Raw genomic sequence first — 14,551 nt, 5'->3', positions numbered from 1 at the left:
TCCCAGTATACCATCAGGGCTTACAATTGCATTTAAAAAAGAAAATCTTCATTGGGGAGGTCACAAATTTTCATAATAGTAGCATCTTTTTATATTTGAGCCCCTATATTGTCCAAATATGGTTGCCATATTATTATAAGTACAAATGTTTTTTTTAGATAATATGTGATTTTTTTCTCCCATAGGGATACAAGATTTCCAAGTAATTGCAACACATTTTTTAGCACAGCTAAAGCTATTTTAACAAATGAAATTTGGAACTTAGTTTATTACTTTATTTCAATAAAATTGCCTAAAAGATAAAGCTCTGGGTCATCCACAAAGGCCACCCCTGTTACCATTGTTAGTATTTCAGTAATATCCTGCCAGAAAGGTCTCACCTTCACACATGACCACATTGCATGTACAAACTTTCTTATTTCTATTCCACATCAAAAACACATCTCCGATATTTCCAATTTTTATTTATGTAAAAAATTTCTGTGGTGAGAGGTACAATTGCTGTAGAAAATTATAATCAATTGTAGCAGCCCATTAACAGATTCGCAACCCGGCTCATAAAATGGTCAGCAAACAGCAATCGCGAGGGCCCCACAGGGACCAATTGCCGTCATCCCCTGTGACCTCCCGCACAACAGAAAACAGCGGGCAACGGTGGGAACACCGGCCAGCAAATTATGTCACTCCCGTCATCAGAGGCAGGGAGTGAATATAAACAGAGCTGGCAGAGCAATAAATCAGTCTTCGACCTTGACTCCACTGTGTGTGTGTCATTCGTACTTCACTCTTCGCATAGCACGCACACTACATTGGTGACCCCGACAGCTCCAACCAGCATTTGGACCCAAAGATGACAGACCAACCAGAGCTCCAAACGGTCTCGCTAAAGCTGCCAACGTTCTGGCCATCACAGCTACACTTGAGGTTCGAACAGGCCGAAGCCCAGTTCCACCTTCGACAGATCGCTGCCAACGATACCCTCTACTTCTAGGTAGTGAGCTCGCTCAACCAGGACACGGCAGTGAGGGGTTGTCAATTTCCTATGGCAGCCTTCGGAGCAAATCAAATACGGTGCTCTTAAAGTGCGTTCTGCCCATTTGCTGCACATGAACTATTTGGGGGACAGGGCCCCATCCGCCCTCACAAGCAAAATGCTTCCACTCGCTGAGGGGTGCAAGCCTTGTCTACTCTATGAGCAGATTTTCCTGGAGTTGCTGCCTGAGGATATTTGACTCTTGAGTAGCAGCCTGAGTGGACATGCTCTGGAGAGCGAAGAAAACAGTGTCTCGGTGAAACAGATCGCCAAGCCCTTACCCTAGCCGGCAACAAGATCATAGCAGATGGAGAGGCAAGTAGACCCCCTACCCAGCCATATGGCTATTAACATCCACAATGTTGTGCGGGGGCCCGTCGATGCTGCCCAGTCTGTGAGTTTCTGGGAAATGCCATGGCCAATGTGACAGTCTCCTCCACATCTGGGATTCTCTGTTGGGAAGCTGGTTCCTCGTGAACACTGGTGCCGAAATAAGTATCCTTCCCCACCCCCCACCCCCCATGGCCCCTACAACACCCAGAAGGCCACGCCAGGCCCAGTACTGAGGGCAGCGAACAGCACCTTTATACAAATTTACAGCACCCACACACGATTTGCTGGCCACTGATTTAAGTGGACTTCATTGTTGTGGCAGTGGTGCAGATTTCCCTGATGGTAGACTTAAAAGGGTGGTGTTTGGTGTACACCAGAACTTTCCAAACGATGCCCCAGAGGGAAGCCAAACTACTGGCACCCCACCTTGACTCCATCACGCTGTCTGATGACATCTACACACACACATCCTGGCTGAGTTCCCTGCAATTGTGCCACCACAATTCTCCTCCATGGAACCAAAGCATGGGGTAAGGCACCACATACTCACAGAGGGGCCCCCCTGCTCCTTGCCAGGGTGCACCACCTTCCCCCTGAAAATCCTGCCCTCAACACAGAGAATTTAAGAAAATGGAGGAGTTGAGGATAGTGTGGCTGTCAAACAGCCCCTGGGCCTCCTCCCTGCACATAGTCCTGAAGGCAGCAGAAGGGTGGTGGCCGTGTGGTAATTATCAAAGCCTCAATGAGGCTACCACACTGGACAGGATCCTTGTGCCCACTACCAAGGATCAGAAGCCCCCACGGTCACAGAGAAACAGTTGAGGGAAAGACTGGGTGAGCCCAAATCTTTCATCCCCAGGGACTTGCACACCTGTCAATGTATTTGTGTGGAGGGGAGCGTACCAGGCATCCTTTCAATTGCCATATGAGGGGCTGTGCAGAGTTGTCAGGCATAATGAGTCGACGGGTGTATTGGGCATTGCCAGTAAAGAGGAAACCTTCACCCTCAACCACCTGAAACTGGTCCACGTTATCATTAGCCAGCCAGTTAAGACTCAGCCCCCACGACACAGAGGTCAGCCGCCCAGAGCGTAAATGGACACTCTGATTGCTGGTTCTGGGGGGAGGGGTGGTGGGGGGGAGACGTGGAGCAGCCCGTGAACCAAGTCACAACACAGTTCACAAAATGGCCGGCGAACGTGGTGATTGAGAGGGTCCCACAGGGACCAACAGCCATTGTCCCGCATGACCTCTTGCATGTTGGGAAACAGCGGGCAACGGCAGGGATACCAGCCAGTCAGAGGCCAGTGCTGTAAAGACATCACTCCTGTCGTCAGAGGGAGAGAGTGAATATAAACACAGCTGGCAGAGCAATAAATCAATTTTTGACTCAGGTGTGTGTGTGTGTGTGTGTGTGTGTGTGTGTGTGTGTGTGTGTGTGTGTGTGTGTGTGTGTGTGTGTGTGTGTGTGTGTGTGTGATTCTTACTCCACACTGTGTAGTACTCACGCTACATACTAATCTCTATCTTGCATTTATAATTGATGTCATGGTATCTAAATACCAATCAGACTCACATTTTTCCATTATTGCAACTCCTAATTCTGACTTCCATCTTTCTCGATCTCTGTAAACCTGGCTTTGCACTTTCATTTTGGAGAGCAAAGTACATCCTAGATATACCTTTAGGTGTATTTGCCAGCCAAATTGTTTGTACCACCTCACTAACTTCAGGTGGGGCCAGGTTTGGTCTCCATCTTTCTCTTAAGAACAATCTTAACTGAAGTAAGCAAAAGAATGTCCCATTAGCTACTCAATACTTATTTCTCAATTGTTCAAATTACACAAGAGATTCTTCCATATGAAAATCATCAACATATCTTATTCCTTTGTAATACCATGAATTCAACATTTTGTTACCCAGATTCATTGACAGTAGTACATTTTTACATAATGGTGTCTTCCATTCCCCCCCCCCATTAATTTACTTGCCATATTCGAATCGTGTATTAATAAAGGATTATCCATTTTTTTGTTATTAACTTATATTCCACTTATAAATAAAGTCCTTCATTATCTCCTCTTTTATTAAATTCAATCCCATTTGAATCCACAAAGTGGGACCATTTTCTTCAAAGGCAATAAAAATCTTACTTGTGCTGACAGATAATTCTTCTTAAAATCCACAAGTCTAAACACTCCCAGTTTATAGACCCACATTAAAATTTCCAGTGCAATTCTTGGTACTTGGTTATTCCATAGGAATAGTCTTATACAATTATGTAATGATTTAAAGAAATTTTTAGTTAGTGCAATAGGCAACAATTGAAAAAGATACTATAGTCTTGGCATTACCTTCATGTTTATACAATTTACCCTTCCTATTAATGTAATCAGCAGAGCTTTCCATTTCTGTAGATCATTTTCTATTTTTTTTATAGTAGAGGAATATAATTGAGCTTATACAAATTCTGTAAATTATTATCTATCATTATTCCTAAATATTTAATTCCATACTTCCTCCATTTAAATCTACTGCCTTTATGGTATCTTTCATAATCAAAATTCTGCAATGGCATTATCTCACTTTTATCCATATTTATTTTATATTCTGATATCCATCCATATTTTGCCAATATTTGTAATCTTCTCAGTGATTCAGCTGGATTAGACACATCATCAGAAAATAAACTAATTCCATGTTTTTCCTGTCCAATGTAAGCTTTTAATATCTGGAACTCTTCTTACAATCTCTGCAAAGGTTCAATAGCTAGTATGAATAATGCTCGTAATGGGGATACCCCTGTCTACTCAATCTACTTAAGGGTAAAATAGATGACAATTTGGTTATTAGTTATAATTTTAGCTTGCAGCTTATGATAGTTTTTATCCAATTTATGAAATTTCTACCTACACCAAATTTTTGTAACGTTTCATATAAGAAAGATCATTCTAGTTGGTCAAATGCCTTTTCTGCATCAAAAGAAAGTTATGTTTGGATTCAACCTTGATTTTGCTATATGTAATATATTGAATGATCTACTTAGACTATTTGATGAATGTCTTCCTTTAACAAATTCTACCTGATGTGTATATATTAATTTTAGTAAATACTCACCCAATCTATTAGCTAATGCCTTTGCTAGATTTTTATAGTCTGCATTCAGAAGTGATATTGGTCTGCATGATGAGGTTTTTAATGGGTCTCTACCTTTCTTTGGTAGCACTGTAATAACAGCAGTTGAAAAAGTTTCTGGGAGGGTTTCACATCCATCAACAGAGTCATCAACAAGTCACTAAATTGCCTGAGGAACTCAGGAGGGTATCCATTTCCCCTAGTGACTAGATCCAAAATGAGTGGTGGACTAGCCTCGCCAAACGAACACAGCTCAGCGCGGACATTGGCGACTTCAGGGGTTTCTACGAGGCTCTAAAGGCTGTGTACGGCCCCTCACCCCAAGTCCAAAGCCCGCTGCGCAGCTCAGACGGCAAAGTCCTCCTCAGCGACAAGATCTCCATCCTCAACCGATGGTCAGAACACTTCCAATCTCTTTTCAGTGCCAACCGCTCAGTCCAAGATTCCGCCCTGCTCCAGCTCCCTCAACAGCCCCTAAGGCTAGAGCTGGATGAGGTTCCCACCCTGGATGAGACATATAAGGCAATCGAACAACTGAAAAGTGGCAAAGCAGCAGGTATGGATGGAATCCCCCCAGAAGTCTGGGAGGCTGGCGGCAAAACTCTGCATGCCAAACTGCATGAGTTTTTCAAGCTTTGTTGGGACCAAGGTAAACTGCCTCAGGATCTTCGTGATGCCACCATCATCACCCTGTACAAAAACAAAGGCGAGAAATCAGACTGCTCAAACTACAGGGGAATCACGTTGCTCTCCATTGCAGGCAAAATCTTCGCTAGGATTCTACTAAATAGAATAATACCTAGTGTCGCCGAGAATATTCTCCCAGAATCACAGTGCGGCTTTCGCGCAAACAGAGGAACCACTGACATGGTCTTTGCCCTCAGACAGCTCCAAGAAAAGTGCAGAGAACAAAACAAAGGACTCTACATCACCTTTGTTGACCTCACCAAAGCCTTCGACACCGTGAGCAGGAAAGGGCTTTGGCAAATACTAGAGCGCATCGGATGTCCCCCAAAGTTCCTCAACATGATTATCCAACTGCACGAAAACCAACAAGGTCGGGTCAGATACAGCAATGAGCTCTCTGAACCCTTCTCCATTAACAATGGCGTGAAGCAAGGCTGTGTTCTCGCACCAACCCTCTTTTCAATCTTCTTCAGCATGATGCTGAACCAAGCCATGAAAGACCCCAACAATGAAGACGCTGTTTACATCCGGTACCGCACGGATGGCAGTCTCTTCAATCTGAGGCGCCTGCAAGCTCACACCAAGACACAAGAGAAACTTGTCCGTGAACTACTCTTTGCGGATGATGCTGCTTTAGTTGCCCATTCAGAGCCAGCTCTTCAGCGCTTGACGTCCTGCTTTGCGGAAACTGCCAAAATGTTTGGCCTGGAAGTCAGCCTGAAGAAAACTGAGGTCCTCCATCAGCCAGCTCCCCACCATGACTACCAGCCCCCCCACATCTCCATCGGGCACACAAAACTCAAAACGGTCAACCAGTTTACCTATCTCGGCTGCACCATTTCATCAGATGCAAGGATCGACAATGAGATAGACAACAGACTCGCCAAGGCAAATAGCGCCTTTGGAAGACTACACAAAAGAGTCTGGAAAAACAACCAACTGAAAAACCTCACAAAGATAAGCGTATACAGAGCCGTTGTCATACCCACACTCCTGTTCGGCTCCGAATCATGGGTCCTCTACCAGCACCACCTACGGCTCCTAGAACGCTTCCACCAGCGTTGTCTCCGCTCCATCCTCAACATCCATTGGAGCGCTTACACCCCTAACGTCGAAGTACTTGAGATGGCAGAGGTCGACAGCATCGAGTCCACGCTGCTGAAGATCCAGCTGCGCTGGATGGGTCACGTCTCCAGAATGGAGGACCATCGCCTTCCCAAGATCGTATTATATGGCGAGCTCTCCACTGGCCACCGTGACAGAGGTGCACCAAAGAAAAGGTACAAGGACTGCCTAAAGAAATCTCTTGGTGCCTGCCACATTGACCACCGCCAGTGGGCTGATAACGCCTCAAACCGTGCATCTTGGCGCCTCACAGTTTGGCGGGCAGCAACCTCCTTTGAAGAAGACCGCAGAGCCCACCTCACTGACAAAAGGAGGAAAAACCCAACACCCAACCCCAACCAACCAATTTTCCCTTGCAACCGCTGCAATCGTGTCTGCCTGTCCCGCATCGGACTTGTCAGCCACAAACGAGCCTGCAGCTGACGTGGACTTTTTACCCCCTCCATAAATCTTCATCCGCGAAGCCAAGCCAAAGATACCTAAAGTTTTCTCTATTTCTTCCCTTGTAAAAGGTGCATCTTAGTCATAATTTTCTCTTTTCTAATATAGGAAGTTCAATCTTTGTTAAAAATTCTTCCATTTCATTTTCATCTCCTACTAATTCTGATTTATATATAGATTCATAAAGTATAATCAAAACATATTATTTATTTATTTTTGATTGCATGTTATAGTATCAGCTTCTGTTTCTATTGCATTTATCATTCTGGACGACTCCTCTGCTTTTACCTGCGTGTTTTCTCCTAGTTCATAATATTTCTGTTTAGTTTTAAATATTATTTTTTTTCCATTCTATATGTCTGTAGTGTATTATATTGTCACTTTTTATTCTTCAATATTCTATATTTTTCTTGTGTTCCCAATATATTCCTTTTCCAATTTTGTTATATCCTTCTCCAAACCCAATTCCCTTGCATATTCTCAAGATTTTTAGTAAAATAAATAATTTGTCCCCTCAAGGTTTAAGTGTATCCCTTATTAGAAAACTACTTTGTCAGTAGAAGGGAGATTGTTTTCACAAAATATTTCTATCTGTCTTTTAATAAATTCACAAAAAATCCTTCTTTAGTGAAGTAGCATTAATATGCTATCTATGCATACTTTCTTGCTTTTCCATGATTGTAATAGTTAATGTTAACAGCAAGCAGTCTGATAAAATTATTACACAATACTCTGTCTTTACCACTCTATAACTGAGCAGACATTAGAAATAGGTCAATCCTTGTATGTGAATCATGTATCACTGAGAAGAACAAATAGTCTCTTTCTCAGGGGTTAAGCTGCCTCCGTATATCAATTAAATTTAAATCTTTCATAAAATATAGTGTCATTTTTGAAGATTTTTTCCTTGTTGTTTGTCCAATATTGGATCTAAACAAAAATTGAAATCTCCTCTAATCAATATATCTTATCGTCCCCCTGCAGTTTTTAAAAAGACATCCTTCATAAAGACTTCATCATTATAGTTTGGGATGTAAATGTTCATAAATGTCCATAATTTTGCAGTGTGTCATTACAAATCTTTCAGCTTGATCAGTTAAAGTCTCTTTTATTATTAATGGTATATTTTTATTATTTAAAATTGCTATACCTCTTGGTTTTGATCCAAATGAAGATGATATTACTTGCCCCATCCATCTTTTTAATTTTGCATGTTCCAATTTGGTAAGATGCGTCTCTTGTAAAAATACTATATCTGCCTTTAAATTTTTTTTAAGGTATACCAAGATCTGTTTTCAATTATCTCCATTAACATTAAAACTAATAAATTTCAATGTTCTATTCATATTCTTCTTTAAAACAATATTTTTAATAATAAAATCTCTGACTCTTTAAATAGTAAAGAGATCCTTCCCGTTTAAGAAAAACACACACAATGTCCCTGCCTCGATGATGATATACATGTAGAGCTCTGATAATCCATGAAAACTGCCCATGAAATCTCTTGAGGAAGAAGAACCCCTCCCTTTCACACCATTTTTTTTTGTAATTCCTTTTCAGGCACCACTCTCCCCCTTCTACCACTTTTCCCAGACTTTTTTTTTCCTTTTACTGAGTTTTCCTTGAACATTTCTATACATACTTTTAAACAATAAATACAAGACGATTTAGCAAAAATTAAAAAAAAAACTTTTACTAAGTTCCATTATAAATATTTTTCACAATCTTTCCCTTGGCAACCCAAATCAGTTTTTTTTAAAACAAACTTCGCAGAAAATTTTCCACCTTGTTCTTGGTCTTGAAAAATCTCCAGTTCCCTTCTGCTACTTTGACCCTCAAAATCATGGGGTATATCATTGAATATTTCAAGTTTTTAAGCACGCAATTGTCTTTTCACATCTTCAAATACTTTTTTGTTTAAGGTCAGGCTAAAGTCATGAAAAAAATACTACCTTTTCATGATCAACCTCGGGCAGGCCATTATTCTGTTTAGAGTAATCGTATGCTGCAACCAGAATTATCTCCCATTCTCGATAACTTAAAAGTCTCACCATAATTGACTTTGATCTCTGGTTGCCCGTTCTTCTTGGTCCAAGTGTTCGGTGAACTTTCTCAATATGCAGTTTTTCTCCAAATTTGTCTTCTCCCAACACTTGTGGGATCAAGTTTTGAAAATATTTCACCAGGTCTCTTCCTCCAGTCTGATAATTCAGTAATTGCAAAACTCAGTCATTTTCCATATGATAAATTTTGTCAAGCATTACTCGTTTATCCAAACAATTTTCTTTGGCTTTTTTTTTCCAAGCCTCAAGTTTTTCATGCGTTTTTGTGAATTCAACCTCTGCTTGGCCCATTCCTTCCATTAGGTCTTCAATGACCTCTTATTTTGGCCACTTTATTCATCATATCTCTCATCATCGTTTCAACACTTATGAATCAGATACCTGACTCCCCATTTTTAGCTAGTTCTGCCAGATTTATTGCCATTTTTGCACTACTCCCTTTTGGACTTTCACCCAAACTTCCTGGTTGAATAGGTGCTTCTTCAGTCTTTGTTCTTGGTTGCCTTGGCTTCTTTGTGCTATCTTTATCTATTTTTGATGAAGAAAATCTTTATTTTCAAGTTTTTACCATCTATTCACAAAGAGCTCAACCAAAACACATCTGTCTAGGTCCTTCGTATGGCCACACCCCCCCATAATTAAACATACTCGAGTAATCACAAACATCTGTGAAGCCAAATGTCTAACTTTATGGTGTCCTGAAATGGGGGAACTATGTATAAAAAGTACTGTAATTTCTACAGGGTCAAACCAAAAAGTATACACACAATCTTGAAATAAAACCTGGAATGTGCACTTTAAACACGTGAATTGTTGATTACAAATTTAAAACTGTGGAGCACAGGAGCAAATAAGGGAACAAAAGTGTCGTTGTTCCAAACATTATAGAGGACATTGACCCTGCTTAATGTGAAGTCACACAATCTGTTGCTATTGAATTCTATAGACCTCACAAACTGCCCAAAAGTCCAGAAATTTAAAAAAAAATGGCATTCTAAATCAAGCATTATCTTGTAAATCAGAAACAACCACATTGTAAGTGATTTAAACCACATGGATCAGGGTTGTTCTTCCTGCTACAAAATGTTAGATGATGAATGCCAATTGGTACTTGGTGTTAGCTGCATTGTTGAAGGTTAATGGCATTAAATCAGCTTTGTACATTGATTGCCATGCAAAGCAGCCTTCATTATATCCTTATTATCAACATGATCAGGTATACCAGTTCCTTTCGCAGTATCATGATGGCCACAACTTCCAATATCAATGGAGGCATATGCATAGGATGCCATATTATATCTAAACTTCATTCTTGGAGGTCAACTAATAGGATTTCTGCATTGAAAAATTGATGCCAGTATTCTATCACTTCTGCACCATTACACTGAAATGTTTGCCTAAATGATGTAATAATGTCTTTGGAGTGGCACTTGAACCCACCACCTTTTGACTCAAAGGAATAGTGTTAATGCTCAAAATTAATCTATAAATTCAATAAAATTAGTTAGCAGTAATATTTTGCATTGAATATGTTAAGATTTAGTTGACAAAACTCTTAGCTCTATTTTACAGTCACCTACCCCTACACTAGACATGTGAATTTTTACTATGCCAGGAATTGTTTATTTGTGTTAAAAATCAAGATTCTGCATTGCTTTAAACCTGAAATGAATATGGTGCTAATATTCAGTAGCTCAAGCAGAGTCTGTAGAAAGAAAAAAATTGTTTACATTTCAGATGATCTTTCATAAGTATCCAGTGTTTATTTTATTACTCAAGCATTCAAGTTTCTGCTAAAAACTGTCTTCCTCCTAAAGCAGTGGTTCCCAACCTTTTTTAATGCCCCGCACCCCTAAAAATTTTTAGTATGTTCTCGCACCCCTTAAAGTAATAATTTATTTAAGAATAAAGGTGAAGGTGACCAAAACAAATTTGTATAATCAATTTTTAATAATATAGAAACAAAAATGAAACATATGGAAAAGAAAAAATATTACAACAAATTAAAAGTTGCATAAACCCTACAAAAAAAATAAATTTTCATCCATGCATGAAATTTCTTTAAAAAAATTAAAGAATTAATGTTCAAATATTCATAAGCCAATTTAAATTTAATGACTCTTTTGTTCCTGTTTATTGCTTGAGTTTTTCAAAACGTGGCACTTTGTTGCTGATGGCAATCAGCATGTCTGCCTGTGCACCCAAGCGATTTCTAGATTTTGTCTTGATTGACAAAAGGAAACTACATCCAGACTCACATAAGTTTGTCGTCGCCAATGGGTTGAGCACAGTTAGTGCTTTTTCACAAAGTCTTGAAAACACGTCTATTGCCGAACACAAGTATTGTTCCAAACTTTTGCTTTCAAACTGCATTTCAAGAACACGATTTGTGCACAGTTCAATAAGATCTTCCTTCAGCTCTTCATCATCTGACATATTATCCAAATTGAAGGAGTATGGATTTATTTTAAAAAATTGAAATGTTATCTCGCACCCCTGGTTGAGAAACCCTATCCTAAAGAATTATTAAGTACAGAACCATGATATGTAGCTATCCTTTTTAATTGATAAGACTATTCTTTAAATGTTGGAATTGGCATGAACACTGTGGGACAGAGATGGGTAAAATTAATTTGGATTTCTGCAGCTTCCAGGCAATTTCAGAAGAGGAAAGGAGTAAATTTAGGGGAGGGAAGGTCGTGGAAGATTAACCAGTTCTTACCTGATTAAAGTCATCCTGTTGCCTGGGATTAAAGCCAGAATATACCAGTAGGCGAGTTAACTCACTGTGTCCTAAGCAAAGAAGAAAACAAAAGGGGTCAATGAAGAAAAGTTAAAAATGTTTCAAGCAATTTATTATTGCATATTTCCATCTGATGTTTCATTTCAGAATGCATGACTGGATATTGATTTTGTCTGGAACCATATCAATTCTTGCACTGTGCTTTGAAGCATTAAGATGGTAAAATATTTGTTTTTACATTAGCAATCACCATAGTACTGTTACGAGCCCAAAGGACCCCAAAACTCAGCAATAGATATTCACCAAGACAAAAGGTTTCTTAAACAAAAGTTGCTTTTAATTATCGTTAAACATGAAAATAGAATCACACTTTAACTTAACTCTATTGACTTACTTAACCCCCTTCTAATTCTAAGCACATGTGTATGTAATGTATGTGTCAGTTCAGAACAGTTCTTTGGTTCACAGTCCAATCTCACTTCTCATTCCTCCAAGTTCACTGGTTGCAGACATTTCTTATATTGTGCAAAGAATTTAACATTTATTAAGTTCACCAGGCTTTGGTGCTCAAAAGGTAAACTGTTACCGCTCAGGAACGTTCTTGTTGGTTTTCAGATAGAGATTTGTTGTACGATGAAATCCGCAACTGATTCCTTTTTAATCAGCCACTCCAGTGTCTTGCTGATGAAACTTGCCCCTTCAGAGTTCTCCCGATGATAACCTCTTTCTTTCAGGTCACCACAGAGTTCCTTTTTGTTTCACTTATTCCATGTGAAACATTAGACAGCCAGTCCTCTCCTCTTGCATGAACCACAAGAGCTTCGACCAGTCCATACGGGCTGTCCAACAACTTGCCAGCTTGTCCTGTTCCAGTCCCAGCTGCTGTCTGCAACACTGAACAAGTCATCTCTGTGTGTGTCTCTCTCTCACTCTCTGAGACAGAATGAAAAGCCTGCTTTACTCACTCTGCTTGCAAAACCACATGACCCTCTTACAACAGCAAGCTCTCCTCCAGACAATATGTGGATCCATCAAGCTCTTTCATCTGTTACCTTTTGTAAACAATAATCCATTAGTGAAGTCTCTTGAGCACTCTTCAAAGCTCTTTCAAAAGCTGTGAGGCCCCGATATGTCTAGCATTAGCAGAGCTCCAGTATTTCAAATAAAATCTGCTTTAAAATGTTTGTGTGTAACCTACTCTAACAAACCTTTCACAATTTATCTCCCCAAAAACATATCTATATACTCTGTCACAGTATGGAATGTGAATTAAAAAGCCAATTAATTATTTTCAAAGTTTAGATTTATTGTCAGAGTACATTCATGACATTATATACAACCCCAAGATTTTTTTCTCATGCATGCCAGGCAAAATTTCTACTTCTAGGTAGTGCAAAGAACTGTACTCAAGAAGAAAAAAAAGATATACATAAGAGAAATGTAAACAAAGTGCAAACAGACTTACTGTGCAATTCAGAAAATAAATATTCAATAATAATGTGCAAAGTAAGAATCCTTAAATGAATCTCTGATTGAGTCTATTGCTAGAGGGATTGCAACTGTTCCTGAAGCTGGTGGTATGAGCCTTATGGCACCTAGACCTCTTTCTTGATGGCAGTTACAAAAATAGAGAATAACCTGGGTGGTGTGGATCCTTGAGGAGTGCTGCTGCTCTCCTATGGCAGCACTCCATGTTAATTTTATCAATGGTGGGAAGTGTTTTGCCTGCGATGTATTGGGCTGTATTCACTACCTCTAAAGGGCTTTCCACTCAGAGCTATTATCACTCCTGTACCAGGCCATGATGCAGCTAGGCAGCACACTTTCCAGCCCACAACTGTAGAGACTTGCTAAGGTCTCTGATGTCATACTGAACCGCCACAAACTCCTGACGAAGTAGAGCTGCTTACATACTTTCTTCACGATGGCATTAATATGATGGGTCCAGGTCAGGCTCTCCAAGATGATCTCCAGGAATTTAAATTTGCTCACTCTCTCCACCCCTGATTAATCCCCCAATGATCACTGGATTGTATACCTCTGGTTTTCCCCTCCTAACATCCACAATAAGGTGTTATCATCATGGTGTTGTAGTTGTACTGAGCCTCACAGTTGTAGGTGTAAAGTATGTGGAGCAGGGAGCTAAGAATGCATCCCTGTGGGTGCTCTGGTGGAGATGAAGATTGTGGAGGAGATGTTCTCACCAATCCACGCTGATTGTGATTTGAAGGCGAGAAAGTGCAGGATCCTATTGCACAATTGGTCATTGAGGCCAGGTCTTGGAGCTTGCTGATTAGTTTTAAGGGGATGATGGTATTGACTATTGAACTGTAGTCAATAAAGAGCCTCTTAATGTATGTATCTTTGCTGTTCAGGTGTTCCAGGGTTTTGTGAAGAGTTAGTGAGATGGCATCGGCCGCCGACCTGTTGCTGCAGTAGGCAAAGTGGAATGGATCCATGTTGCCGCTCAGACAGGAGCTGATATGCTTTAACACCAGATTCAGAGAGCCACTGGTCCAATGTCATTTAGGAAAGTTACCATGTTCTTCTTCGGAACTGGTACAATTAAATATCAGCCTATCTTTGTTCCTAAAGACTGAAACATTGGCTTGAAAAGATTTAAGAGGTGGAGAATAGATAGTCAGAAGGCAAGAGATAGATTTAAGATAATCAACATAATCCAGTAGGTAAATGAGCAGCAAGTCTCACAGCACATACAGGTGTGTTACAAAATGAAAATTATTTCTGAGGTACAAAAATAAATCTTTTGACAAACAGCCAAAAGCAATGTCAAATGATTGATTTTGATTAACATCATAAAGGAAGAATGAAATATGTTTTAAAGCTTTTGGCTTTGGCAATTGAAGCATTGCCACTAATTGCAGTATAGTTATGTTTGCCCACCTCACTGACAAAAGACAAAGGAGGAAAAACCCAACACCCAACCCCAACCAACTAATTTTCCCCTGCAACCACTGCAACCGTGTCTGC

The 14,551-nt window shown here is 40.1% G+C and overlaps 1 protein-coding gene across 1 annotated transcript in view; it reads right to left on the bottom strand.

Annotated features, from left to right (window-relative positions):
* The window catches only part of LOC138756714 (uncharacterized), a 75,715-nt gene that overhangs the window by 45,882 nt on the left and 15,282 nt on the right, over nucleotides 1–14,551 (bottom strand). Inside the window, exon 3 of the mRNA XM_069923104.1 lies at nucleotides 11,540–11,610. Coding sequence (XP_069779205.1) covers nucleotides 11,540–11,610 — 71 coding nt within the window. The remainder of the gene's footprint in view (nucleotides 1–11,539; nucleotides 11,611–14,551) is intronic.

The sequence above is a fragment of the Narcine bancroftii genome, chromosome 3, assembly GCF_036971445.1.
Source record: "Narcine bancroftii isolate sNarBan1 chromosome 3, sNarBan1.hap1, whole genome shotgun sequence".
Classification (NCBI taxonomy): Eukaryota; Metazoa; Chordata; class Chondrichthyes; order Torpediniformes; family Narcinidae; genus Narcine; species Narcine bancroftii.
The sequence above is the reverse complement of the archived record's forward strand: the minus strand, read 5'-3'. Positions and strand labels throughout refer to the sequence as shown.